Source organism: Populus alba, chromosome 16 (genome assembly GCF_005239225.2).
Source record: "Populus alba chromosome 16, ASM523922v2, whole genome shotgun sequence".
In the NCBI taxonomy this organism is placed as follows: Eukaryota; Viridiplantae; Streptophyta; class Magnoliopsida; order Malpighiales; family Salicaceae; genus Populus; species Populus alba.
Genome location: NC_133299.1, coordinates 12,394,635 through 12,420,912, shown reverse-complemented (window position 1 = coordinate 12,420,912; position 26,278 = coordinate 12,394,635). Strand labels below are relative to the sequence as shown.

Genomic DNA, 26,278 nt, shown 5'->3' with positions numbered 1-26,278 from the left:
TAATGAAAATAGTTAGTTAATTCTTGTTAATTTTTTTCTACTTAGTCCTCATTGTGTTTTTTCTTCATATTGGTTTTTTTTCTTTGGTATTTTTCTTATCACATTTTTATGACAAGTTCTTATAGCTAGACCCACATCCAATGCTCTTGGATCCAGTGTTGCAGTCAGACTCACTTAAACTTAAGTCATGTAAGTTTAATATTATTATTAATATTACCGAATTAAAAAGATTCTAATATTTTTAATTTTTAATTTTTTTTTAATATTTTTTATGTTAAAAAAAATAACCTATAGCATCGTGCAGGTAACTAATAATATATAAAAAAGGTGCTATTTCAATGAAAATAAATTGCTATTGTGTTAATTTACGATTTCTTTGGATTTTGTATACTAATGGCACAATTTATCCCAAATAAAATAGGGAGGAGGAAATATTATTATTTTTTCTTTTAATTCAACGCATTTTAATTAGAGCGAAGAAAAGAAATGAAACGGTACAAATTTTCTTTTTTAAAAAAAAAAAACACTCAATCAGTGTACGCGGCCCGCCTTGTGGAGCTTATCTATCTGTGTTCATTGTCATGTCATGTACGGAAGGATTGCTTTCGATCATCGGATTTGGTTCCTTACCAACTAAGAAATTAAAATTAAAATTAAAATTAAAAACTTTATGTTAATTGACATCCGATTTTTGCACTCTCAATAACTAAGAATTTTTATAATTTAATTAAGTAATTTAAAAAAAATAAAGATACTTGTTTATTTGTTTTTCGGGAGAAAGCGGGAAATGGAGGTCGTATCAGTGCGTGGGTAGAACCGGTTCGGTATTGCCCTTGGCCGGAACTGAAGTCAGCGTCGAGGAAATTCGATCGGCTGCTTCTTCTTCTTCTTCTGATTACTACCCGTCCTCCATTCATGCCCCCGCCTTGCTCACCTCAACTCACCCTCATCCTTACGGTATTATTTTTGAAATTCACTCTTCTTTTTTTTTTTTTTTTATCGATTTCTAAACGCGAATGATTTTGATTGAAATTATCTGCATCATTTCTTTAAAAATGGGGGGGGGGGGGCATAGTCTATCAAGGTGGATGTGGTGGAGGAGGTGACTATGGTGGAACTGGCAATGAATTTCAGAGGTAAAACAAAAAAACCATTGCCTGAATTGGTATTTTGGGTTTTATTGTCTTTGATTATATGGCTTCATTGAATTATGAGGTGGGTTTCGCGTTATTAAGCTTCGTAATCTTCTTTATCCCTTTAGTTACCCTTCTAGTTAAAATTTGTCAGGAAGTGAACTTCATAAGAAGAACACCTGTTGTCACTTTTTTTTCCCTGCAGTGATTCCATTTATGTTTCCGATAATGATGAATATATTTCTCTTTCTCACTTCAAGGATTTTATAAGTATATATATAAATAGAGAGAGAGAGAGAGAGAGAGAGAGAGCACTCCTTATTTGTAATGCACTATTCATATCATTACCTTTGTGCCTGTCCATTTATCATTTTAACCGCAGATTTTCCTTCTGGAAATGTAGATGAGGGAGGAGAGAGAGAGAGAGAGAGAGAGGGGGGGGAGGGAGGGAGGGGTCAAGCACTCCTTATTTGTAATGCACTATTCATATCATTACCTTTGTGCCTGTCCATTTATCATTTTAACCGCAGATTTTCCTTCTGGAAATGTAGATGCAAATGTTGGTTTTCCTTTTTTGTGGGGGGGGGGCGGGGGCAACACCTTATTTCACTGGGAGGCAAAGCTTTAAAGCAAAAGAGAAGCTTCCAAACAAGACTTTCCTTGTTTATTTACTCACAGTTTTGATCTAATCTTATTTTGCAGGCAAGTATTGGATGAGGTTGAGATTCGGGAGTTTCTCATTGATCATGTTGGCCATCGTTGCTGTTGGGGAAGTTGCCCTGCTCGGACCTGGAAGATTCATGCCATAGAAGGCTGCAATGTCTATATATAGGAACTCTAGAAACTTTCATAGAGGAGAGGGAAACCATTAGAGAAACAGAGCCATATCAGGGTGGGAATATTGATGGAAAGGATACTGCACCTGAACTTGGCGTCTCGGAGCTGGATCCAAGATCTCAGTTCTCTGTTCTGTTTATATCTCATAAAGAAACACGGACCAAAGTTCCTCGTTCTGAAATTGTTGAGAAATGCACAGGTATGCACAATAGTATACTGGAATGGAGGACTGTCATAGGTCATTTCTGACTAAAATTGTCTCTGCTGCCCTTAAAACTTTGATGTTGATGAAAACTCCATGGTCTTTGGACTTTCGCATCTTTGTTTTTGAGAGTAACTTCTTCATGTTTAGTCAGTGTTTATGTTCATTTCCCACGTTTCAGTTTTTTTTTTTAAAATCTCCAACAGTGCCAATGCAGCAACAATCTCTTTTTTATTGCATGGATAAATAAATGTTCTAGTTAGGAATGGAAAACACAACCATTATCATCAAATCTCTCTCCATAATATCATCTCTACCAACGTGGTTCCCCGAAATTAAACATATCTTAAAGCTTCATGATTTGAAATGTTTTTCAGAGAGCCAAAGGAGTCCAGTTGTGCAACTCAGGCATGTCAATGCAGCCTGGCCTTTTTCCTGACTCATTCTTTCTCAACAAGTTTTCTTCTCAAGCTATTGTTGAGAGGGCTTCTCTATCCTTCTAGATCTTGCTCTGCCTCGAATGGTAGAAGTTGTAATTAGGCAAATCTCTTAGCTTGGAGAAATTGAGGTCTGTGATTTTGTATGTTTACTGTGTTAGGAGTTTGTTTCCGTCAAAGGGTGAGAATAACTAGCTGCCCTCCTATCTTCAAGAAGATTTTTTTCCCAGTATTTTGTTGTATATTTCATGTGCCCGACACTGCAAGGAGGTATACAGATTGTGTGGATTCCAAGGGGACAATCTTATTTATATCTTATATTACCCTTGAAAAAGGCAACTATGTGGTGTTTTCTTACCTCTTTCCGTCTCTTTATATTTATGGCAAAATGCTGTCATCGGTGATTGCAACATCAAGTTGACTGGTGGATTTTCTATGGAGAATTCGCAAGATCAATGTTCTTATTGTTTGTCAAATCTTTCTTATGAAATCAACTTTCATATTTCAAAGTCATGTCTGTTCAAAAGTCTAGCTTGTTGAAATGAAATTTATATTCAAAAGTCTAGCTTGTTAAAATCAGAAATATCTTTTTGAAAAAATCTTTTGAAAATTAAGTTTTTTTCTCAAAGACCCAAAACATGTTATTCAAAACATGCACCCTTTTGATTATAATGTATTTTGAAAATCAAATTAACATGTTGTAAGACTAAAATGGCTTTTTCATGGTTTTTTATATTCATTTTAGACTTTAATTTTGAATATATCTTTTGATAGTTTGTGATGAGATGACCTTCTGTATATTTCAAAAAACAAAATGCTCAAGCCAAAACTCGAGGCTTTATTAAAAAAGATTTTTTTTTTTAACATTAATTTTATCAGCATACATAATAACAAGAACAATGAGATAAAAATTCTGAGAATAAAACATTACAAAGAACAAGAAAAGGTAAAGTATTTGGACGAGAAACTAGCAATAATGGAAAAACACAAGGATCAAATCAATGTCAACAATACTACTTTGTACAAAACCAATATATTGCTCATAGAAAAAATGACTAAGATGGATGAGCAAATAAACGAAGGTGCTGCACATGCTCGGATTGTTAGAATCAATGTGCAAAGTGTAAAAGGGGACATCATTTGTTATCGTTGAAGTCTAGATGAAGCTAATGCTTTTACAGGAAAGCTTGAGAACCGCGGCTTTGCTTTCTTATCGTTGGCTAGAGAGGTAGTAGAGGAAATAGATTAATGTATTTTGTATTTTTTCTAAAATATAATGAACTTATCAAGCATTAATGAAAAAGGTGTTGACCTATTTTTTATGCAAAATCTATCTCTTGGTGGATATAATCCAAGCAAAAAACAAGTTTCAAGCTTAAAGGGCTTTTATTTAAAGGGGTGTGTTTGAGAATAATATAAATCATATCCTGAAACCTCATCTAACAACTTAAGCTATTGGGTTGAGATAGTTCTATAACATAGTATCAGAGTCTTGATGACCAAGCAGTTACGAGTTTAAATCTCACCATCCTCATTTATTTGATAAAAATTAAATACAAGGTAATATAGCTCAGTGCAAGTTTCAAATCCAAAGAGCTTTCATTTGAGAAAGGTGTTAAAAATAACATAAATTATATATTAAAAACTAATCTAATAACTTAAATTTTTTTGTTGAATTGATTTTTTTGATTTGTGATAATATTTTTATTTTTGTAGATAAAGAGTAATTATATTAAAAGTAAGAAACTGAGGAGAATGAATACTACGGGCGTACTCTAAAAAGTATAAATAATAAATGATGAGCCGGCACACCGGTTTCTGGAAATTCTTTATGATATATCCTTTTTATTTCAATTTTAGCCTGTGTTCCTGCAGTTCCGATTATAGATCGGAGCCTGGTGATACCTTTTCCTCTTTTCACCATGTGTTAGGATTTGAGTGTCCATCCATGCTTCTAAGAAGGGAAAGGTGATCTTACATGGTCGTTAACTTCAGGATCCGTGGAATTAGTCGAGGTGCGCGCAAGCTGGCCCGGACACCCACGTTAAACTAAAAAAAAAAAAAGGGAAAGGTGATGAATCTTCAAAAGCTTCAACTGTGAAAGCCTTGCACAGCACCGTGCCTGGTTATCGCTTGAGTCGATTTCCAGAACAGGGAAAAAAAAAAAAAAAAAAACATAAATAGAAAGGCTATAATCATGTTTGGGAATAGGGATGAACATAGATATAAAATAAATGTGTTTTTAAAATAATTTTAGAGTAATTTTTTTATCATTTTAGAACAAAAGATATAAAAGGACGTATCTTTACTGTTTTCGTCATCTTTAATTTTTTTTCTAGAGATGACTATTATTTCTCGAAATAGTAATTCAACGCCACGATATACATGTCTTTGCCTATTTGCTTTTATTTCTATATAAAGGTTGAGTAAAATTTAAAATTTTGTTTTATTTAAAATTAATCTCTTATATATATTTTTAGATATATATATAAATATCAAAAATAATTTTTTAAAATAAAAAAATAATATTTTTAAAAATAATATCAAACGAGGTTAATCTGTATGTGTCACGTGGACAGCAAAAAAGAGAACAAAAGGTGGTATTCCACAAGGTTTCAATTTCCATCTGTCCACAGCCTAGTTAGGTTAACGTTGAAGAACCCTTATAATTTGCTTAATAATGCGCGGCATACGATGCTTCCTTCCAATAAATTAAAGTAAATAACAATGGTAGGACATGATAACGATGGGGGTGTTTGGAAATGTAATATTGATTGTTTTTTTAAAAAAAATATTATAAAATATATTAAACATAATTTTTAATATCAAAATATTAAATCATTAAAAATACTAAATAAATATTATTTTAAAAACAATAATTATTTTTAAAATATAAAAGCATCTATCTTCTACGAGAATTAAAACTCAATTCTTAATTAACCATCTAATAGGTGACTGGTAGTAAAAGATTTGAACCAAGAAATTTATTTTTTTCTATTATTTAAAGTTCGAGTCATGTGTAAGCTTACATAATATTAATTTTAGAATCTAGAATTAGTCGAGTATGTACAAACTGGTCTGGATACTTACATTAATTAAAAAAAAAAAAAACTCAATCTTAATTTGTTGCCGACAAATCCAAGATCAGAAATGAGGGTGGGAGTGTTATGAATATGAAGGTGGTCTGTCATGATTCCATGAATACCGATGGGACAAGCACACTGAGGTCGTGCTCATTATTTCATTACATATATCTATATTTGTGTGGGGTTTTAGGATGTAGAATATTTTTAAAAAATATATTAAAATAAGTTTTTTTTTAGATCATAATATATTAATATTATACATTTTTTTTTCTCTTTTTTATGATTTCCAAACATTTATTTTCAGTATTATATTACTCTTTCGTTATTTCATTACATATATCTATATTTATGTGGGGTATTACAATGTAGAATATTTTTTTAAAATATATTAAAATAAGTTATTTAATTGTTTTTTTTAATCTTGACATCAATATATCAAAAATATATAAAAATATATTAATTTGATTTTTTTAAAACCAAAAAAAAATAAGCAGTAGGTTGAAACACGAAAACCATTCTACGATTTATGAATTAATCATTTAGACAAATTAATTTTTATCGACAGTTTCCTTCAGCTACGTACTCTCTGCAAATGTATTTCAGCTTTTTGTGGGATTTTTTCTTTATTATTTGCAAATTTAATTTTTAATATCCACTATATCGTGGAGGCTTAAAAAAAAATGAAAAGATGGGGTATAGAAAATGCATCCTCCACTCCCATGATATCATCTCTATAGATAAGCATAGAGTCAAAATACCTATCATAATATTTTGAAAGCAATTACACTTCTAAATAGACTATAAATAATAAAATTAATAATAAAAAAATACAAAGCAAATGTATTTTTTATAGGAACGCACTAAAACATGTGAACATGAGGGGTGAATACTGTTTATTTATAAAGTAATGTTTTAGTGTATTGTTAATAAATTATTTATGATATAAACAGTTTTAATTGAATAGTTATGAGCGGGTATTTTGAGGTTTTAAAATAACCATTTGAAATCCCAAGAAGGTCTGGTCCAACTTCCAAGGAACACTTATGCTGTGATAATATTTTAAATATGGTCATTCTAAGAAGATTATTCTATTTCTTTTTTTAATTATTATTTTAAACTTTCATGTCTAGAACATTTATTCATTTGGATAAAAAAAAAAAAAAACATACATCTCGAGATGGTTCGTGTGCTTTGTACTTCTTTTAAAGTATGGTTTTAATTGAAACAAAATTAAATCGGGAATTAGGAGTATCATTCTTATGTACAACAGCAAGGTAAAAACACATATCATATTTTTAATAAATTCAAATTAAGTCAAATTTCCAAAATAAAAAATAAATAAATTGTACAAGTGTCTAATATTCAAATACATGGGGTGGGTTTTGTCAATGTCAATCTTTCACCGTCAACTTCTTTTAGCCAGGATTGGTGAGCTTTGCCAAACGCACAAGAGTGAGTGCATGCGTGGTGTTGCTACTCCTCCATTGCTCCCAATTTTGACCTTTACAAACGGGGTTGGTGAATTTGTTTTTATGTAAAATTAATTTTTTATATATTTTTTTTAAATTATTTTAATAATAAAATAAAATATATTTTATTTATATAACTAAAAATAATTTTTTAAAAAATAATTATCACACTCTCAAATTCCTCGTGAATACCAACTACTAAATGATAATGGTGAAGGGATTTGATTTTTTATATATATAAAAATTTTATTTGTAAAATGATTTGAGAAAAAATATATTTGATTGATAATAGTATAATTATTGAGAATCAAATTAAAAGCATCCAGTATATATAATTTCCTTCCAAAATCGAATAATCTTTTCTCGCGGAAAAGACGACAAACAAGCGCCGGGATCTGTCCTCGAGAGGCAAAGACACGGAAAAGGAAGCACAAGAGGACACAACGTGCAAGCTTGCAAGTTTCCGCGTTGATTTTCACTTCGGTGCCGCTTTTTTATTGGTCCGTTAGGCACCGTCTCGGACACGAAACTCGGGCAAATTCCGACCATATAACTATAATGCATCCAACGCATGAATCACCAGCTAAACGTGATGGGATCAATGATTGCCTGTGGCCACCAAAGTGATGTGAACCCGTGATTTCTCCTTCTTTTTTCTTTTTTTCAGTGATCTCAACGTTAACAATAATATCAAGAAACTAGCTCGTAGTTTTCTACGCACCAAGACAAACCTCTATTCGCAAGTCAAGATGATTTCTCCTTCAACTTTAAAAACACCAATGATGATTCAATGTATAAATATAAATTAGTGTTTTGTACTTGAATATTTTTTTTATTTTGATATTTTAATGTAAAAAATAAAAATAAATTTTCAAAAAATTATTATAATACATTTTAAATTATTTTTAAATAGCATAACACACCACAATATCAAACATAACTGAAAACACTAATGTATTTTTTTCTAGACCTAATCCTTACACTAAAAGTTCTATATGTTCTATATGGATATTTAAAAATATAGTAACAGTTATTTTTTAATGTGTTTTTTATTTAAAAATACATTAACAAAAATATTTCTTTTAAAAGAAAAATTTTGACATCAAAATATAAAAAACACAAAGATAATTTGAAGTAAAACAAAAAAAAAACGATATTTATAGCTCAAGCCACTGTATTGTGAGATTAATTTAGAAGTCATTGAATCAATTCGGATTGATTATTTTATTTCATTTCAGTTTTTACTAACCATAAGAGTTTTATTTAAATCTATTCTAAATTAGATTTCGTGTGAACTTGTCACCGGAACGGCTGAGTTTAATAACAGCTAAGACTATAATGGGTCCCATGACGGCAGCGATGAGTAATGTCTCAGCGTCCTAACAGCTAAAGATGGAAGACAACGGATCTAAATTATGGAGTTGCAGTAATCAATTGCGTACGGCAAAAAAAGGGAAGGCTGAGAATGGGTGCCACGTGTCGGTTTCAAGATTCTGGTTGAGGTGCGGAATGTCAAGGGACGTGCACAACTGCACACCGCTCCGCGTATAACCAAGACAAAAACAGAGAACGAGTCGGGGGATAATACAAGGGGGGAAACGTTTCATGTGAAATGTCCTAACTACCCATCCCCCCCTTCCCTTCCCCTTCGAGTATACGATAATTACTGCTATGAATTCCTATTTTGTTCACATGTCCCTGTATATATAAATTATATGGATTGTGTCTGATCTTTTAAATTATAGTGTTTGTATTTACATTTTAAAAATGTTTTTAAATATTTATATTTTATTTGTTTATTTTTCACTTTAAATTAATATTTTTTGATGTTTTCAGATTATTTTGATGTGTTAATGTTAAAAAATAATTTTTTAAAAAATAAAAAAATATTATTTTAATAAATTTCTAAATTAAAAATACCTTGAAAAATAAGTACAACCACATTTTTAAATAGCTGGGTTGGGATGACTTAGCTGCCGTGAAACTCTTTCTGAATTTATTTTGAATTATTTAAAAAAATATTATTTTTAAATAAATAATATTTCAAAAAGTTGTCTTTAACAGAACAGCAAAAATCTTCTTAGCTGGAATTTATTAGTTAGAGCTTCGGTTGACTAAAAATCTATAGGTCATCAAGCTTTCAGTTTAATTGATGATTGATTGTTGTGATGTGATTACAAATATTTAAAGCAATTAATTAATTAATTAGTGCATAGTTAAATTATAGGATGGTGTTAATCATTTATTTTTATTTTAATTATGAAAGATGGATTGGTAAGGAGACAATCAATACCCTTCTCGGAGCGGAGTTGTGCTCTTCAAGCAAGGAGGGTAAAATTTAATATTTAGATAGCATCTCGTATGATATAAAAAAAATTAAATATGCGAATCATTATTGAAAGAGTAAATATTAAAGGTGTAAAGAAAAGGAAGAAGTGTTTTAATGTATTACTCTTTACATATTACTATTTACAAATAGTATATTTTTTTTAATTTATTTTTTTAATTTTAATTTCATTATTAAAAATTAGATTTATTGAAGATTGAACTTCATATTTTTTTTTCAATTTATTTTTTATGAAATTATTCTAGATTTATAATTCGGACCGTGAATTTAATGGGTCAACTCAATTAACTCTAGTTTTTTTTTTTTTCATTTTTAATTGACTTTCCCCTTTTAATTTTATCCTTTAACATTAGATTGATTGAAAATTAAGTTTTGTTGTTTGTTTTAATATATTTTCTTTTAGATTATTCTCATATTATGACTTGAGACATGAGTTTGATATATCTTAACTTGAGGTTACCCCCCTTTAATTTCATCTTTTAATATATTGTCGTATTAAATATTATGAAAAAAATCTCATTTTAAATATTTATTTTAACTTAAATTATGTTTTTACTAGTCATCCAGGTTGTCTTTGAACCAACCAAGACAATTGAGATACACTAAATTAGTTCTCATATAGTTTAATTTATTTTACCTAAAGAAAATATAAGCAACATCTAGATATATTTTTTATATTCAATAAAAATCTAATCTTAACCTTGGTGAAATATATAGTTTAAATTAAAAATATGAATTTATTATTTATTAAAAAATAAAATTGAAATCAATGATCTTTGGTAATGGTATATTATTTTCTTAATGTACTTTGTTTCTAGAAATTTGAGAAAAAAGGTGACGGTCAATATGGTTTTGTTTTGGTAGGGTGTCGTTTCAATGGGGGAGTAAATTTAACTTCCCTAGTGCTTGACGCCACCACTTCTAGTTTTACCTCGCAAAACCATTGCCAATTCTCACACGAAGCTTCCTCGAAAAATAAAATAAAATGTTGAACAAATCGTAATTGCTTAAAAAAGTAGCCAAGACTATTTTACCTTAAATGATGGTGCTCTTCACCAAAAGATTACTCTAACTAACATACTATAATAGGGATTGTATATTACTAGTTCATCGCCTTATAGGAAACTAGACCTTCACATTAATTGATATATATATATAATTTTTAAATTTAATATATTTGTTGATTTCTTCTCAACCATTATTATTGATATATATTTTATATATATAATATTTTTTATTTGTGAAATATTTTACGCAAATCAAATGAAGATACCTTAAGTAATTCTTAGTTCTCAATATTAAATGTTTGTATTTGGCTTAGAAGTATGGTAATTTTTTTTTCAAGTATAATATATTTTAAGTATAATCACACATTTAAAAGCTAAAAAAAACATATTTTTTACTATAAAAAAAGGAGCACAAGTTACCTTTTATCTAAATACCCAAGCAACTTATTGTTTCAGAAGAAACGTATAATCTCGGTTTTTCTTTTCCTTTCTTTTTACTATTTTGGTTATATTACGTAGACTTATAGTTGATAGTATTATTATAAGGTAATTTAATTTGCGTGTGATCTACTTTGTGAAAAGTGAAACAAACAAAGCAATGCCCTTTTCATATAAATTGCATATTTAGCCATTGATTGAAGAGAATAGAAATTCATTACAAGTATTCTATTTAATTATTTTTTTTCTCTCATTTCCTTTCCTTTCCTTTCCTTTTAAATTGCATAGCCATTAATTAACGTATATATAATTAATTACTTTTGAAATTTCATGATCAAAATTTGCTTACTAAATTAACTTCAAAAATAAGAATACATCTTGAAGTAAATCTCTTTTGTGCGTAGTGGTAGAGTTTATTACATGGAAAAGAATTTGGGTTTTCTATTTTAATCGTTTCTCATATTTTATTCATTCTATATAAAAGAACATAATTGCGATTGAAAATTCACCATCCATTTCTCAATCATTTTTTTTTTTTTTTTAAAGAAGCAGCATGGTTACTGAATTATAGCTGAATAATTATCCCATGATCGCAAAAGGGCATTCATAAGTCTTTGAAATTTAAACTAATTTTATGAAAATATTATTGGTGATTAAATTGGTTATTAATTGTGTGTTTGGTATTGTAGTTAAAATATTATTTATTTAAATATTATTTTTTATTTAAAATTTTATGTTTTAGTGTTTTTGAATTTTTATATATAATAATATCAAAGAGTAAATTTTAAAAAAATAAAAAATATTATTATAATATATTTTTAAATAAAAAATAATTTCAAATTTATTTTTTACTAAACTCACAAACATCCACTTTTATGAATTTACTGAAAAAAAAATAAAAGGTCAATCTGGTAAACTACACATTCCATTCAATAACATGAAAAACCGATATATTTATAACTCAATGAATCAGAGAAGACAGTGTGCGTGTCTGAGAGAGAGAGAGAGAGAGAGAGGAATAATATAAATCGAAAACCAAAAAACCAAAAAACCATTACACACCTCTACTGTCCCTGACATTACGGCCTATCTCCCTCCCTCCCTCCCATCCCAGCCAGAAACCGCACGCGCACGCGTCCAACACCACCAAAAACAACGACAAAAAAACGCAAATCTCCGATCTCTCAAACATCTTGCCACTTATGACCACCCTGTCGTCCGGTGGTCCCACCGGTAACTCCACCAATGCCAGCCCAAGGAACCACTCGGGTCCCACTACAACTAGACGACGAGTTGAGGTCGCCCCCTTCGACAGAACCTCTAACTTCTCTGATTATAATCACGAGTTCTCTGACGAAGAAGACAATCTTAACGGCTCTTCCACTTCTGGGGGGCCCCACCTTTATTACCATTATCATAATCATAGCCACCACCACCCCGTTATAAAGTATCTTCTGCTTCGCAGGAAATTGTTCTTTTTTGTGCCGGAGGCGTGTTTGCTTGGGGTGGAGGACTTGACAGCTACGATTTCACATGGTTTGAGATCCGGCAAGAACATGGGTCGTAAGATATTCGGTGTTTTATTGTTAATGGCGGTTTTGTCGGTTTTTCTGAAGGTTTTGTTTTGGAGTCGAATGGAGGAAAACAGTCATGAAAATAGTAATTTAGTTCTTTTCAGACATTTTAAGGATGATTGGGCGAGGGCTCAACGTTCCATCATCGACCACCACCCTTCCATTTCCACACCCGTTTTCGACAAGCTTCCTCCTGTAAGTCCTTTTTTATCACTTCCCTTTTGTTTGGTTCCTGGAAAAAAAAAGAAGGAAACTTTACAGCCTATACTTTTCGTGTTTATTTATTTATTTTTTATTTTTTATGGATGAAATTTGAATCAACGATTATTATTATAAATCTGAATGTATTTTATGAATCTTTAATTGTGCCAAGTTTTTTTTTTGGAATCTATTAATTCTTTAAATTTATAGCCAACAATAAGAGTATGAATCTAGAAGTTTGTTGTGTATTTATTTATTTTTCTGTTAAGGGTTGAGTTGAAAATGGGAAAAAAGGGAATATGCGTTGGTGGTGAATTAGGAATGGTATGAACATCTTTTGATTTTCTTTTTGACTCACAAGAAAATGGATGGCAACCAGAGAAGCATTGAATTTTCCAGTAGAGGTGGCTTTGACCATTATACTGCGCGTAATGGGCTGCTTTAATCGCTGTTTGAGATTGCTTTTTCTGTTTAGAGATATATTAAAATAATATTTTTATTTTTATTTTTTAAAATTTATTTATTTTTCAAAGTTTTTTTTAGAAATATATTAAAATAATATTTTTTATTTTTTCAAAATTTATTTAGATATTATGATTAAAAAATATAAAAAATTAATGTAAAGAAAAATATAAAAAATTCTCAATGGATGACCGTTAGGTTTTGTCTCTCTGTCCTGGTCTTTCCATGGCCGTTGTGACATAAGCATGATCATGAATTTTTGTCTGTATGTACTAATGCATGAAGAAGAACTCTTGTCTTTTCAACTATCTTGAATGTTTTTTCTTGTTTGCAGCAGACTCCAAAAATTTGGATGAAACCCAATAGCGACAACTTTTACAAGTGCATAGCTCCGGCGAGAAGTCAAACAAGTATGTTCTTAGCTCCTGTATCAAAAACTTATTAGTTAGTACCTTGGCACTTGATGGATTCTTGACTGTTTTTTTTTGAAAATTTCAAATCGATCTAGGATCCAGGAAAACAAATGGTTACCTTCTTGTTCATGCAAATGGTGGATTGAATCAAATGAGAACAGGAGTAAGTTTCAGTATCCACGACACCCTAACTGAGTTTGATATCTCATAGAAAGCAATTCCAGCTGGTGCTGATTTGCTAATTTTTATTGATGTGCAGATTTGTGATATGGTTGCTGCTGCAAAGTTAATGAATGCAACTCTTGTTCTTCCTTCTCTTGATCGTGAATCGTTTTGGACGGATCCAAGGTATCATTCTATGTAATTCTAACTGGTGTGTAGTTGGTGTTCAAAACTTCAACTGGTTATAATGCTGAAACCAAGCAATTTTGCAATCCCTTTCAGCACTTTTAAAGACATTTTTGACTGGAGGCACTTTATGGAAGCATTGAAAGGTGATATTGATATAGTTGAGTATTTGCCACCCCGTTACGCAGGCAAGAAGCCCCTTGAAAGGGCACCTGTTTCGTGGTCGAAGGTCTGAAAACAATACATGCATTTCCCCTTGAATTACCATAAAACCTCCCCTGATATTGGAATCATAGCTTGGCTGCTTCATTTTCAGGCTAAATACTACAGAGTGGAGATGGCTGCATTGTTGAAGAAGTACAAAGTTATAAGGTTTACCCACAGTGATTCACGGCTGGCTAATAATGGCCTTGCAGCTCACATCCAGAGGCTAAGATGCCGTGCCAATTATGAAGCACTGCAGTATTCAAAGGAGATTGTGGATCTTGGGAAGAAACTGGTTGATAGACTAAGAAATAACAGCGAGCCATATGTTGCTTTGCATTTAAGGTGCGTATCTACTGGTTCTATCAGCTTTCTCTTTACAGGAAAAATGCACTATCTGATTTCACAAGGAAAAAAATAGCCAACTTACCAGCTCAAATGTTGACTAACAGATATGAGAAAGACATGCTTGCATTCACCGGCTGCAGCCACAACCTTACCGCGGAAGAGGCCGATGAGCTAAGGGATATGAGGCATAAAACTCCGCATTGGAAGGAGAAGGAGATTGATAGTGAAGCGCGACGGCTCCAAGGTGGATGCCCGATGACTCCTAGAGAAGCAGCTATCTTTCTCAGGGCAATGGGCTATCCATCCTCTACAACTATCTATATAGTTGCAGGGCCGATATATGGAAGTGATAGCATGGCACCCTTCCTTGCAGAGTTCCCAAATGTGTTCTCTCATTCTAATCTAGCAACTGCAGAAGAATTAGAACCTTTCAAGTCGTATCAAAATCGTCTTGCTGCCTTGGATTACATCGTGGCTCTTGAAAGTGATGTCTTTATATATACCTATGATGGAAACATGGCCAAAGCTGTGCAGGGGCATAGGAGGTTTGAAGGATTTCTAAAAACTATAAATCCAGACAAGTAAGATAACAAACTCACTCTTACATTCACGTTGAATTTTCTTCTTTGTTGGAAGTTGGACTTTTAAAATCAAATCTAATGATAGAATGCATTTGATTCCAGACGAAATTTTGTTGCGCTGATTGATCAGTTGGACGAGGGTACCTTATCCTGGGAAGAATTCTCTTCACAGGTTCAAACCTTACATTCAGACAGGATTGGAGCACCATACCGGCGGCAGGCTGGCTCATTGCCCAAGGAGGAAGAGAACTTTTATGCAAATCCTCTTCCTGGATGTGTATGCAACAGCTCCCAGGATAAATTTGTGAGCCCTAAACTTGTCCATGAAGTAAAACTAAAGAACAGGGCTGCATTGAATAGACAGGGGTTAAGCTTGAATTTGTAGCTCGTGCAGTGGACTATATGATATCCATCATTACTTGAAACGTGGAAGCGTGGGTGCCTGCACGGAGCAGCTTTTGCCCGGACAGGGGATTGTAGGAGCTGCCGGCAGGGTCAAGAAGTCTTAAGGTTTCTCATGTGACAGAACAGGTTTTTCTTTTTCATTAGACAGAGGATCGAACGAGCAATCAAGGGAGAAGCAGAGAGAGTCGGGCATAATTCTTAGGTGAATCATCGCAGTAACACACACATGTGCAGAGAGATAATTTTGTCAGTTACAGATTATATATATTTTTTTCCATTTATTGATTATTTCATTCCCTTATACAAAATTAGATTTTGATTTATCCTTCTTGGCGATCAAATTCAGCTGTCAAATCAGGCATCGTTGTAAATTGGATGTGATAAATATTACTCATGAAATAAAATTATTCGGAATGTTCATAGCAATGCTGTGGAATGTGAAAGTTTTTATGCTTTTCAAGGAGAAATAGTGATTCTATCAGTTATAAATTTTTCAGAGAGTAACTCCACATTCATACAACAATTTCGCAGAAAAGCCTCTATCAATCTTTATTGTTTCGCTGTACTTTCTTTGTTTTTTTTTAATCTCCTTTATTTTTTTTTAATTTCTTTCTTAAAATCAATCAGCTATATTAATATAGATTCATCTCTTACAAGTTTATGAAATGTGTGAAAAAATAACTATTGAGAAATTATAGAAAACGATGATGTAGATTCTACAAATATTACATTTGGTAAAGAACATCTTATGTTTGACAAGTAAAGGAATTGATTTGAGTTTCTAGCAGAAACCAAGTCAAGGAACTGAGAAGGAAAATATTTCCCAAAACTAAAATATGAAAGAAAATCACATCCTCCTTTTCCTTTTGTCTAAGATTATAGTAGCTTTGATTAAGCTTTGTTTTCTCTCTTTTATTTAGCTACGGTTTCACATTGCAGTCTAAATATAAATTGATTAAAATACAATTTTTTTATTTAAAATTAATTTTTTATATTTTTTAATTATTTTGATATATAAATTTTAAAAATTAAAAAAAATATATATATTTTTAAATAAAAAATAATTTAAAAACCAATTGCTACCACGCGAATGATAATTGCTAGATTGGTTTTTAGTGTATCGTGTGAGCTTATTTGACAATATAGTTGCGGTTAGTTTTCAAATTATTTTTCGTGTTAAAATGCATACCAATAATATTTTTTTTATTTTTTACATCAGCATATCAAAATAATTTAAAAACACTAAAAACATATTGATTTAAAATTAATAAAAAAAAAAATTTAAATACAGCACATCAAAATATTTGGTTGCATCCTATCTCATCATTTAGTTTCTGCATACAGCCAACGTTTAAATTCACTCGTCATTGGTCCTAAAACCATAAGTTTCGGTTTCCAGCTTGCCTATTGCGGTCTTTAGTTTCCGTAGTACGTTTTTGGCTTGCTTTTTTCCCTCAATGATCCACACGAACATGATCTATGCCTTGGAGGTCCAGAAGCTCTCCAGAATGGTTTCAGTTGTCTGGGACAATTTGCTGTTCATATTGAAAGCATGATCTACTCAGAAATAGTTTCTGCTTTTCCTCTGCTGCAGCTATCCAAGGAGATGCGTGCTGCATCAATGAACTTAAGAATTTGTTTTGGTGCCCTGCTTCATGCTTTTTTAATAAAGACCATGGCCATGACCCTCACAAAACCTATAGAAATATCACGACTTCCTTTGACAAATATGCTTTTCGTCTTGCACATTTTATGCACACTTTTTTTCTCTGGGTAGCTTTCTGACTGCTTCTATTTCTTAGCACAAGGACCATTGTTGAGGCCAATTTGCTGCACATACCATATCCGATATTGCAGTATAGCGCAGGCAACAAAGCTAGTGTGTGTGTGTGTGTGATTCAAGTCAATGTGATACTAAATCAATAGGAGGATAGTTGTCTAGCAACTACTTGGAGTATCTATTGTAGGAGTGCCTGTCACAAACTGAACGTACAAGCATGGTATAAAAACAAGTTATGCTGGATTATTATTATTATTAAGAAGTTTAACCCTTTGTATTTTCCAAATTCAAGATTGTCATCTCATAATTTGATTATTATATTTTCAATTTCTAAATTTGACCTCTTGGATTATGGCACTGGTCAAGGGTACCAAGAATTAGGATTGCTAATAGAAATAATCTTTTTCTGAGTACTAAATTGGCGTACTCCAATTTAGAGCTTGTCTCCCGTATTCATCTATCTCCTCTAAGAAAGTAATCGCATGAATCAAACATTGCAAACAAGTTAATTGTCAGAAGAGAGTGATTGTTTTAATAACACAGAGAACGAGGGATCTTTACCAGAATAATGTTGTACAATGCATTCCTCTGCTACAGTTTGCACAATCTCAAACATCCACTAATCATAGCACCTCAGGTATGTAACGGAGAAGAAGCAGATTCTGACCAAACGGTGCTTTCTAAAGTGCCAGTCGCTCTCTTTTGAGACAAATCCTGTAGCTTAAGAAGACAATCCTGAAGTGAAGCCAAACCACAGATACTTTGACGTACAGCCTACCACATTGAAGGTACATAAACCTGTTCTTTCAGGTTTTGTGTTGCACTTTCAGTTGGAAAACCTCTTACTGCACCTATTGTCCATTGCGATATAATTCCTGCTGCAACTGCAAAACGAAGCTGCCTTTCCATAACATCTTGATCTTCAAACATCTCAGGGCAAGTAGTAAGCTTTCTCATAAGAGCAGCCACGATAGCATCACCAGATCCAGTCCTATCACAAGTGAATGGGGTTATTAGCACATCTTCGGTTCCGGTCACTTTACCATCAAAATTAGGGCCATAGTAATGAATCTCAAGTGTTCCATCAGTCACAAACAAAAACTTAAGTCCATCATGCCACAACGGAGCGATTTCCTCACGAGTGTAATGATAACAGTCTCGCCAATTCTTGGTTTGCTCATAACTTTCAGCATAGTATTGTGGGCTGTAATTCCTTTTCCTCTCATAACACTCTTCATCCAAGAGAAATTCCAGCTCTGTTCGTGAAACCTCAATAAAATCCGCTTCCTTCATTGCTTTCTTGATAACTTCCCTTGTCTCATTGCGTGATTTCCACAAAGGCAGTGGCAAATTCAAATCATAAAATATAAGCCCTCCAGACTTCTTAGAAAGTCTAATTGCTTTAAGAAGTGTCGATTGCAGGGAAGGTGATGTTAGGGCTTCTGAATTGAAATGGAACATCCTCGCCTGCATTGGATACATCAGAAAATAAATTACTTGTTGACGAGTCACAAATTCAGTCCCCACCAGGCATATTCAAATACCTTTTCTTCTCTCTTTTTTCATGAACAAAGGGATACCTAATATGAGAAGGTAGCATTGCGCAATCCATTTCTAATATCCCTTCATTCATCTAGTTATCAAAACAGGGAAGCTAGTAACATCTTTGTACATATGCTAGCTAACGCAGCCGCAGAGCTACTCACATGATTATAAGCATACACACACACACAATCATATCTAATTCAATTCACATTTGTGCAAATTTTCCGATTATATCAAACAAGTGTCAATCAAGAACCCATTTAGCTAGCTAAACCTCAGCAAAACAGAACAAAACGAAACACAGAAGAGCAAATTTTAGCATCTGTTTTACCTCTTTAAGCACAGAGAGGTTCAATTCAGAGCTAAGCAATGAATCCTCAGCAGCCTCCTTAACCATCTCCATCCTCATTTTCCCATCATCACCAAACTTAACCTTCATAAAACTACACGCCGTTTTCACGTTCTCATCAAACTTCACCGCCCGCGTCTGCACTCTCTCCTTATTCATCATCAACACCAACTCCTCTCCCAACTCATCATCCCCAACTTTCCCCATAACCGCCGCCCTCCCACCAAGCCTCGCATGCGCTATTGCCACATTGGACACTGGCCCACCTGGAGCCCTCGCAAACTCAGGTGGGTCCCATTGCAACATCTTCCACTGCGAATACATATCCTGGTGCATAGGATTATCGTGTACCCTCACCGTAGGTACAAATTCCTTCTGCACAGCACCAAAACAGCAAACCAACGGCGGATACTCGTAAGGAAAATCAATCCCATCATCATAATCTTCACCGTCCAACAGTTCCGTATCACTAACACTCCCATTTTCAGCTTCAGTTTTCTTTGAACGTTTGGTGGTGGTCCTCTTAGTTGCTGTATCAGTAGTGGGAGCTGTAGTGGGTTTCTTTTTCCGGCCACGGCGGGAAGGAGTTGGGGCGTCAACAGCCCCATTTGTGGCAGACGCTTTTGGTGGGTTTAGCTTGATTAATGGAGGGTACTTAGCACTATTATGAAAAAAAGGTGGTGGTTTAGGTTTTGGAAATTGTGGGGTTGAGGGATTGTAGTGTGGAAGTAGAAGAAAACAGGCCATGGTAGTGGGTTTAGCGGCTCAATGGTTTTGTTTTTTATTTTTTCAGGGTTTGTCCATTTTTGTCTCCGAAATTCTATCGGGTTGTAAATCAACTAATTCGGGTCGGGCGGACTTATTTTTCCGGATCCTTTATCCAACGGCTTGTAAAGCTACCGGATATGCAAGCAAGAGCATGGTGACCGTACGATTGAAAAAGTTTGGAAAACCTCGTAAAAGTCCCCAGCCTTAAGGGGTAGAATAAATTAGGTCCTCAACTCTTTTTGTTTCTCTCTGTTTGTGTCTTGGCTGGGTCTCTAATGTATTAATAAATTCTCAATAGATCCTTCCATCATTTTCAATTAATAAAAACATTAAATAAAACTTACACAATTTCTCTCTGTTTTTTTTCTTTTAAAAAAATCATTTTCTTCTCTAAGGTTCTCATTTTAAACCTTGTGATAAACCGAATGTATAAAAAATTTCAAATTTCTACATTTTATATATATATATATATATATATAATGTTCTATCATATGTAAAAAATCTTTAATTGTCAACACATATAGTAATATATGTTCAATTATTTATTTAATTTTAATTAGAGGATGTGAATCGGCACCTCTTATATCTTCAGGATAAATAATATTAAATATTTTGGTTCTTAATTGAGGGAAGAGAAATTATGTGAATAATTTCCAATATTATTAACTAAAGTAACTAATAGAGGAATCTAATGAAGAATTCATTAACTTATTAGGGATCTAATTGAGATAAAAAGAATAGGCTGGGTATCTAATGAAAAATAAACTTATAGGTTGGGGACTTTATTTATTTATTGAGGTTTGCCGTCTTTGGTGTGATGACCAATGAGAATTGAGGAATCAAAGGAAGTCGGAGATTCCTAGTTATTTCCTTCGTGGGTTTGTCTGGCGAAGAAGAAGAAGAAGAAGAAGAAGAAAAGAATCTTCATGTTTTTATTTTTTCAGCTGCTGCTCTGTGTTCATCATCTTCGTTGATAGTATCTTGAAGAAAGAACCGTTTGGGTTAAAAGGTGAAGAATCTCTCTCTCCCTCCCTCCCTCCCTTCCTCTCCATCTATCTATTTATTGTTCTGAACACGAACAAAAACAACTCTGTTTTGGGTTAAAAGACATCGATTGGTAGTCGTTTTGGGTTCTGAAATTTCTCTCTCTCCCCTTTTGTTTTCTTGTTTAAGCTTCGATGAGATTAAAGCTTACAGTCAATTCTGAGTAAATAACTGAAACAGCTCCATGAAATACTAGCGTCTAATAATTTGATCAAGTTGGGATATTTATCAGAACTTCTGATTAAAATGGTTTTTTTTTTTTTTTTTTTTTGCATCTTGTTGTAAATTAGTATATTTCTGAAGCTGTTGATTGAAATCTTACATGTACTTGAGTGGAATTTAGATTGCTTTAGCTCAGGGAAGCAAAGAAAAGAAGATGGTTTTCGCACATATGCTTGTGTTATTTGCAGAGTGATAGACACTGTGAGTTTTGCCACATGAATGTTATTGGAAAGCAAGCAAAAGATACATAAACTCATCATACTTGTTTGAAGCTTTTGCTGGGAATCAAATTTATGCTTGTCGCACAAGTGTATTTAGGATAAACCTGTGTAATCATAGCAGCTAAAATGTGTTTGTCCTGAAAATTAGAAGATGAACCTTGGTATCTTGCAGATAATGGGCTTATGGACTTTTCTGGAAGGTATTCTGCTTTTCGCAAATGCATTAGCCATACTTAATGAAGATAGGTTCCTTGCTCCAAGGGGATGGACACTGGCAGAACTCCGAGGAAGCACAAGAAATTCACTCAAGGGGCAGATTATCGGGCTCGTACATGCTTGCCAATTTATGAGACTGCCGCTTATACTTCTAAACATCATCGTTATCATAGTGAAGCTGGTCTCTGGTTGAGGATGAGGAAGAAAATAGTTCATAGCTTGGCAAGTCTCTTGTGTTTGTACAACGAAGTATGACAGTCTCGTTCTTTCCCACTCGAGGGTTGTGCTGTGCACACCGAACTCCCAGAGTTTTTTCTTTCTTTTTTCTTCTGTACAACAGAACAGTAGCTGCTCTCTAGTAACTTATCTGTCACCTCTTTTGTATCTTTAATCCCTGGCTGTTTCTGTCCATCTACTCGTTAACCTCAATGAAATTACTAAACTAGAGTGTTACATTTAAGATCACTTCAAGGAGACAGGATGAAATGGATGTTCTTTTGAATCAGGAGTCAGCATTGTCTAGGGATGATGGTAGTCTTAGCAGTGGTCATCATCTTACAATCCAATGGTAATAGGTAGAAGGAACAGGTAATTTATTAGCACTGCTTTCAAGTGTCAATGAAGTATAAAATGTGAAGCAGATTGGCTGTAATATGGATACTGAAAAGTAGGATCGATCCTGCCTGGAACTTGTAAGTTTAAATCATCCATCCTTTAAAAGGACTAGCTAGCATTACATCGTTTGAGGAATAACGTGTATTCATCAGGAAAAGAAAGGAAGAAAGTGAAATTGCCCAGTGAAATGGTTGCTGCAAGACATAGCAGTAGAAAACACAAATTTAAACTTCGAAATAGATTAAAGTAATCTAATATGTCTTGTGGATAACAACATTCATTATTTATCTGGAAATACTTTTCCTATAAAACACTAACAGTAGGACTTGAATCAATTGACATTAGAACCCTTGCAACGACCATATCTTTGGGTTCACTCAATTGGGATCATAACCTCATTAGTCCTCAAAGGCGGCAAAGTCCAGGGTGGATTATACCTTGCCAGCAAAAATTCTCCAATCACCTTAAGCCCATCTCTCTCCAGGCTCTTCTTCAGCTTCTCCACTCTTTCTGCCACCGCCTGCTCGGTTGCCACACCTCCAAACTTTACCACCCCATATTTCCTCACCCCTTCTTCCCTTATCACAACCCTCTCATCCACAGGCTTGGGTGCCTCCTCTGCCTTCTTATACTTAGCAGGCAACACAAACTGCATCGTCACCATCTTCTCCCCCTCTCCACTACCCTCTTTAGTCACAACAGGAGCTGTCATGGCAATCTTTTCACTTCCACCGCCAGTTTTAGTTATAACTGGAGCTGTCATGGCTATCTTTTCAGGCTTGGTGTTCTGTGGATTGCCCAGGGCACCAATATAATTAGCCAAAATCATGAACCCGCCATCTTTCTTCCCATCGAATTGAGATGGATCATATGTGACTTCTGCAAGGACTGATGGAGCGTATTTGCGGATTTCGTAATCATTTGAGGATTGAATTACTTCATATTCTGGAGTTTCTACAGTAATCCTTCCAAGAACCATTCCCATTTCAAGGAGCTAAGCTAAAACTATTGGGTTGTGAGAAACAAGACCTGGGTAATAAAGATCAGGGAGGATGTGGTAGTTTTTGTAGGGTTTAGCAAAGCAGCTTCCCATTTAAAGTAGTGGATTGTTCGAGGTACTTGTGATTGGGACTGGATGATGTTGCTTGGAGAAGGGGGTCAGATCTTTGGTTTGGAATGATTTAGTGGAGAGAATTTGAGGATGCGTTTGTGGACTATATTTGTCCACCATTTCAAGAGAGAAGAGGAGCTTACCATTTCACATCGGCAACGATTCACAGCTCATGTTAAGGTGGAGGCAGAGTTTCCACGTAGCTACAAGAGTGTTTTGCTAGTTTTTTTATTTTTTTTTAAATATAAGTTTTAAAAACTATTCATTTCATCATGCGGTACACTTCAGGCATGATTTCAAATTAATTTCTAATACATAAAAAACAAAAAGGTGGTGATTTTATTAATATATTTCTTGATATCAAATTAATTTCTAGCTTTTGACTTTTTTATTTAGTTATTCAAAAATGAAAATGGATATTTGTAAGAAAAACATAATTTATATCCTGTAGAAAAAATGATTTTTTTAATATTCATGTGTTTTTTTATTTTAAAAAATGTTTTTTATAGCAATGTGGTTTATTGTGTACAAATGGAAGGCAATTAAAATATAAATTTGAAAAAATTCTATTGAGTTGAAGTAGGAAGGAAAAAATAAATATTTTTAATCAAAACTTCATTTTTATATTCATGTGTTTTCCGTTTTTTTTTTTTACAAAAACATGTATTTTTTTTTATCAAAAATATTGTTTTTAAGTTAAAACTTATCACAATCTTAAAATAAAGTATCAATAAAAAAAATCATAAATAAATAATTTTTATGCCTATGTATAAAGAAATATAGAATGTAAATTTGAGAAAAAATCATATAAACACTTTACAATTAAAAAAATAGATGTTTTATTCCGAAGATATGTTTTTAAAAAATCACACATATTAAGTTCATATATAATTATTTAAAAAAAAATTGTTAATATTACTAGAAGCTTTAATATTATTTGAAAATTATGAAACATTAGATAATTATTTAAATATCATTATAATAAATTTATTTAGAATGAATTTTATTATAAAATGTCAAAAAAATATAAGAATATAAAACATTTAAGGGCCATTTATAAAAGGCAAAGGCATACCAAGGATGCAAAGTTTGGCTTGTGCTTCTAGAATTATAAAGCCCAAATATGATTGTATCTTGCACACCAAGTTTAATAGCCTTGGATTTTTCAGAAACTTCCTTTTATATATATATATATATATATATATATATTTTGGATTCTGAAAACTTAAATTTTAAATTTTTGTTAACTCAAAAACATGAGAAAATATATTGTATGGACCTCTAAAACCTCATTCTTAACCATCAAACACTTTTAATTGAATAAAAACACTCAAATCTAAATCAAATTAAAAAAAAAATTGATTTTTAATATACCTTTTCAAGCATCATTGAAATAGAAACCACCTTCATTGATTTTTTCTTTTAAAGACACACCTAGAAATATCAAAATCATGATTATTCATGGAAAAAATTTAGTCATCCAAGAGCTTTTCTTTCTCTCTTTATCTTTTTTTTTTTATGATAACTTTTATCTCTTTTCTTTAGATATCTAATGACTGAAACATAAAAAACAAACTTAAAGACTGAAATGTAAAAATCCTATAGAATAGGGATTAGACATAAAAGTGAAACTTGAGGGATCAAATTGAATATTTCTGTACCATTTGAATAGTGTAAGTAGGATAAGGTTCTCTTATTTACAATGTAAATAATGCTCTTTGGTATTTTGATTTTTATTATAAGAACAACCTAAAATTCATTATTTTAAAATTGATATTTTTTTTTTTATGAAATATTCAACAACACATTATGTGAGAGCACGCAAATCAAAATAGATGATAATAAATAGAACTATGTCAACATAAATTGAAAAACATATTAAAAAAGTAATATTTTTTAGTGATTCAAAGCAAAGGGAGACAAAGTTTCAAGGACCAAGAAGGAAAAAAGTGGCTAATAAACGATGAGTGTTTTAGTTGTTTTGGTAATTATATTAGAACTGTTTATCTCATATTCATTAGTTAAGTTTAGTTAATTGCAATTTTTATTAGAGTAAGTTATGAATTAGTCCCTAGTTTTTTCAAAACAAATTGAATAATCCTGCTAGTTTTAAAAACTAATTAGTTAATTCATTGACCAGACTATGATTAATTTATTAATATTGTTGTTCAAGTAAATATTTTCTTCTCTAATCAATCTTTTCATATTATCTATTTTTTTTGCTTTTATATGTCTTAAAACCGAAAAACAAAATAAATTGAACAAGAACATGAAATTAGAAAAAATAATCTAATTCTAAATAGATTTTAAAATATAGAAATTAATTAATCAATAATTTGAACTAATTTATAATTTACTTTTTTATATATTATTTTCACAGGAAATGAATTTTATTGTTTTTATGAATTATATCAATTTTAATATAATTACCGAACTCCATTTAAATGGATGTGGAATAAAGTTATTGATATGATAGATAATCTTTTAATCAACCATTTATTTCTTGGTTAATATCCTATTTGTTGTTCATTTTCTTTCCAATAAATATAAACTATATTTAGAGGCAAATAATGGGCTAAACCTATATAACAACTCTTTTTCATTGGTCTCATCTAGTTAAACTAGAAAAAAAAATTTGGTTTTTAGGAAATTATTAGAGCTACATAATTCTCTTTTAAATATTCTTTGCCTTTCTAAAAAGCTAAAACATAGGAATATAATTCTTATACATGAGTTTCTGTAGCCCGGACATAGCTTCAACTTTTAATCCATTTCTAGAGTTTTATAAGTCAAAAAATCATGATGACATATGCATTAGAAATATAACTTGATATGTAAATTTTTTCATGAGAACATAATATCATGAAATATTTCCTTTCAAAGATAATGCATCATAAATACACATGAATTATTAG

General features: G+C 32.3%; 4 protein-coding genes and 1 long non-coding RNA gene across 9 annotated transcripts; 3 read left to right on the top strand and 2 right to left on the bottom strand.

Moving 5' to 3' along the window:
• The first annotated feature begins 685 nt into the window (after positions 1–685).
• On the top strand, positions 686–2,973 carry LOC118037551 (uncharacterized). The gene is made up of 3 exons (XR_004685629.2): positions 686–957; positions 1,836–2,169; positions 2,550–2,973. It is a non-coding gene; the product is annotated as an uncharacterized lncRNA (long non-coding RNA).
• An 8,967-nt stretch (positions 2,974–11,940) lies between these two features.
• LOC118037550 (O-fucosyltransferase 19) lies at positions 11,941–15,918 on the top strand. 2 transcript variants are annotated; one of them, XM_035043546.2, is made up of 8 exons: positions 11,941–12,725; positions 13,531–13,603; positions 13,702–13,769; positions 13,866–13,954; positions 14,051–14,183; positions 14,271–14,503; positions 14,611–15,087; positions 15,190–15,918. In XM_035043546.2, the coding sequence occupies exons 1-8, from the start codon at positions 12,159–12,161 to the stop codon at positions 15,470–15,472; spliced, it is 1,923 nt and encodes a 640-aa protein (XP_034899437.1). In that variant the 5' UTR covers positions 11,941–12,158; the 3' UTR covers positions 15,473–15,918. The 2 variants fall into 2 exon arrangements, with proteins under 2 accessions (XP_034899437.1, XP_034899436.1); XM_035043545.2 differs by having other exon boundaries at positions 13,528–13,603.
• An 854-nt stretch (positions 15,919–16,772) lies between these two features.
• Positions 16,773–19,986, bottom strand: LOC118037549 (fructokinase-like 1, chloroplastic). Of its 4 annotated transcripts, none has more exons than XR_012168111.1 (3): positions 19,149–19,986; positions 17,834–18,739; positions 16,773–17,105 (listed from the first exon to the last, which is right to left on the bottom strand). XR_012168111.1 is itself a non-coding variant. In XM_035043544.2 (2 exons), exons 1-2 carry the CDS (start codon positions 19,911–19,913, stop codon positions 18,047–18,049), a joined length of 1,458 nt encoding a protein of 485 aa, XP_034899435.1. In that variant the 5' UTR covers positions 19,914–19,986; the 3' UTR covers positions 17,756–18,046. The 4 variants fall into 4 exon arrangements, 1 of the variants encoding a protein (XP_034899435.1); XR_012168112.1 differs by having other exon boundaries at positions 16,773–17,027; XR_004685628.2 differs by lacking the exon at positions 16,773–17,105 and adding an exon at positions 17,125–17,322.
• A 784-nt stretch (positions 19,987–20,770) lies between these two features.
• Positions 20,771–22,028, top strand: LOC118037548 (protein transport protein yos1). The gene is made up of 2 exons (XM_035043542.2): positions 20,771–20,943; positions 21,594–22,028. Exon 2 carries the CDS (start codon positions 21,597–21,599, stop codon positions 21,828–21,830), a length of 234 nt encoding a protein of 77 aa, XP_034899433.1. The 5' UTR covers positions 20,771–20,943; positions 21,594–21,596; the 3' UTR covers positions 21,831–22,028.
• A 434-nt stretch (positions 22,029–22,462) lies between these two features.
• On the bottom strand, positions 22,463–23,558 carry LOC118037547 (heme-binding-like protein At3g10130, chloroplastic). Its single transcript, XM_035043541.2, has one exon. The coding sequence runs from the start codon at positions 23,235–23,237 to the stop codon at positions 22,626–22,628; it is 612 nt and encodes a 203-aa protein (XP_034899432.1). The 5' UTR covers positions 23,238–23,558; the 3' UTR covers positions 22,463–22,625.
• Positions 23,559–26,278: the final 2,720 nt, after the last annotated feature.

What these genes read in the sequence shown, in the direction of transcription:
- LOC118037550 (XM_035043545.2), top strand. Translation starts at nt 12,159, where the DNA reads ATGACCACCCTGTCGTCCGGTGGTCCCACCGGTAACTCCACCAATGCC. An exon ending in TTTTCGACAAGCTTCCTCCT is followed by an intron (nt 12,726 to 13,527) that starts GTAAGTCCTTTT and finishes TCTTGTTTGCAG; the next exon opens with CAGACTCCAAAAATTTGGAT. An exon ending in TATGTTGCTTTGCATTTAAG is followed by an intron (nt 14,504 to 14,610) that starts GTGCGTATCTAC and finishes GTTGACTAACAG; the next exon opens with ATATGAGAAAGACATGCTTG.
- LOC118037549 (XM_035043544.2), bottom strand. Translation starts at nt 19,913, where the DNA reads ATGGCCTGTTTTCTTCTACTTCCACACTACAATCCCTCAACCCCACAA. An exon ending in ACCTCTCTGTGCTTAAAGAG is followed by an intron (nt 18,740 to 19,148) that starts GTAAAACAGATG and finishes TATCCAATGCAG; the next exon opens with GCGAGGATGTTCCATTTCAA.
- LOC118037548 (XM_035043542.2), top strand. Translation starts at nt 21,597, where the DNA reads ATGGGCTTATGGACTTTTCTGGAAGGTATTCTGCTTTTCGCAAATGCA.
- LOC118037547 (XM_035043541.2), bottom strand. Translation starts at nt 23,237, where the DNA reads ATGGGAATGGTTCTTGGAAGGATTACTGTAGAAACTCCAGAATATGAA.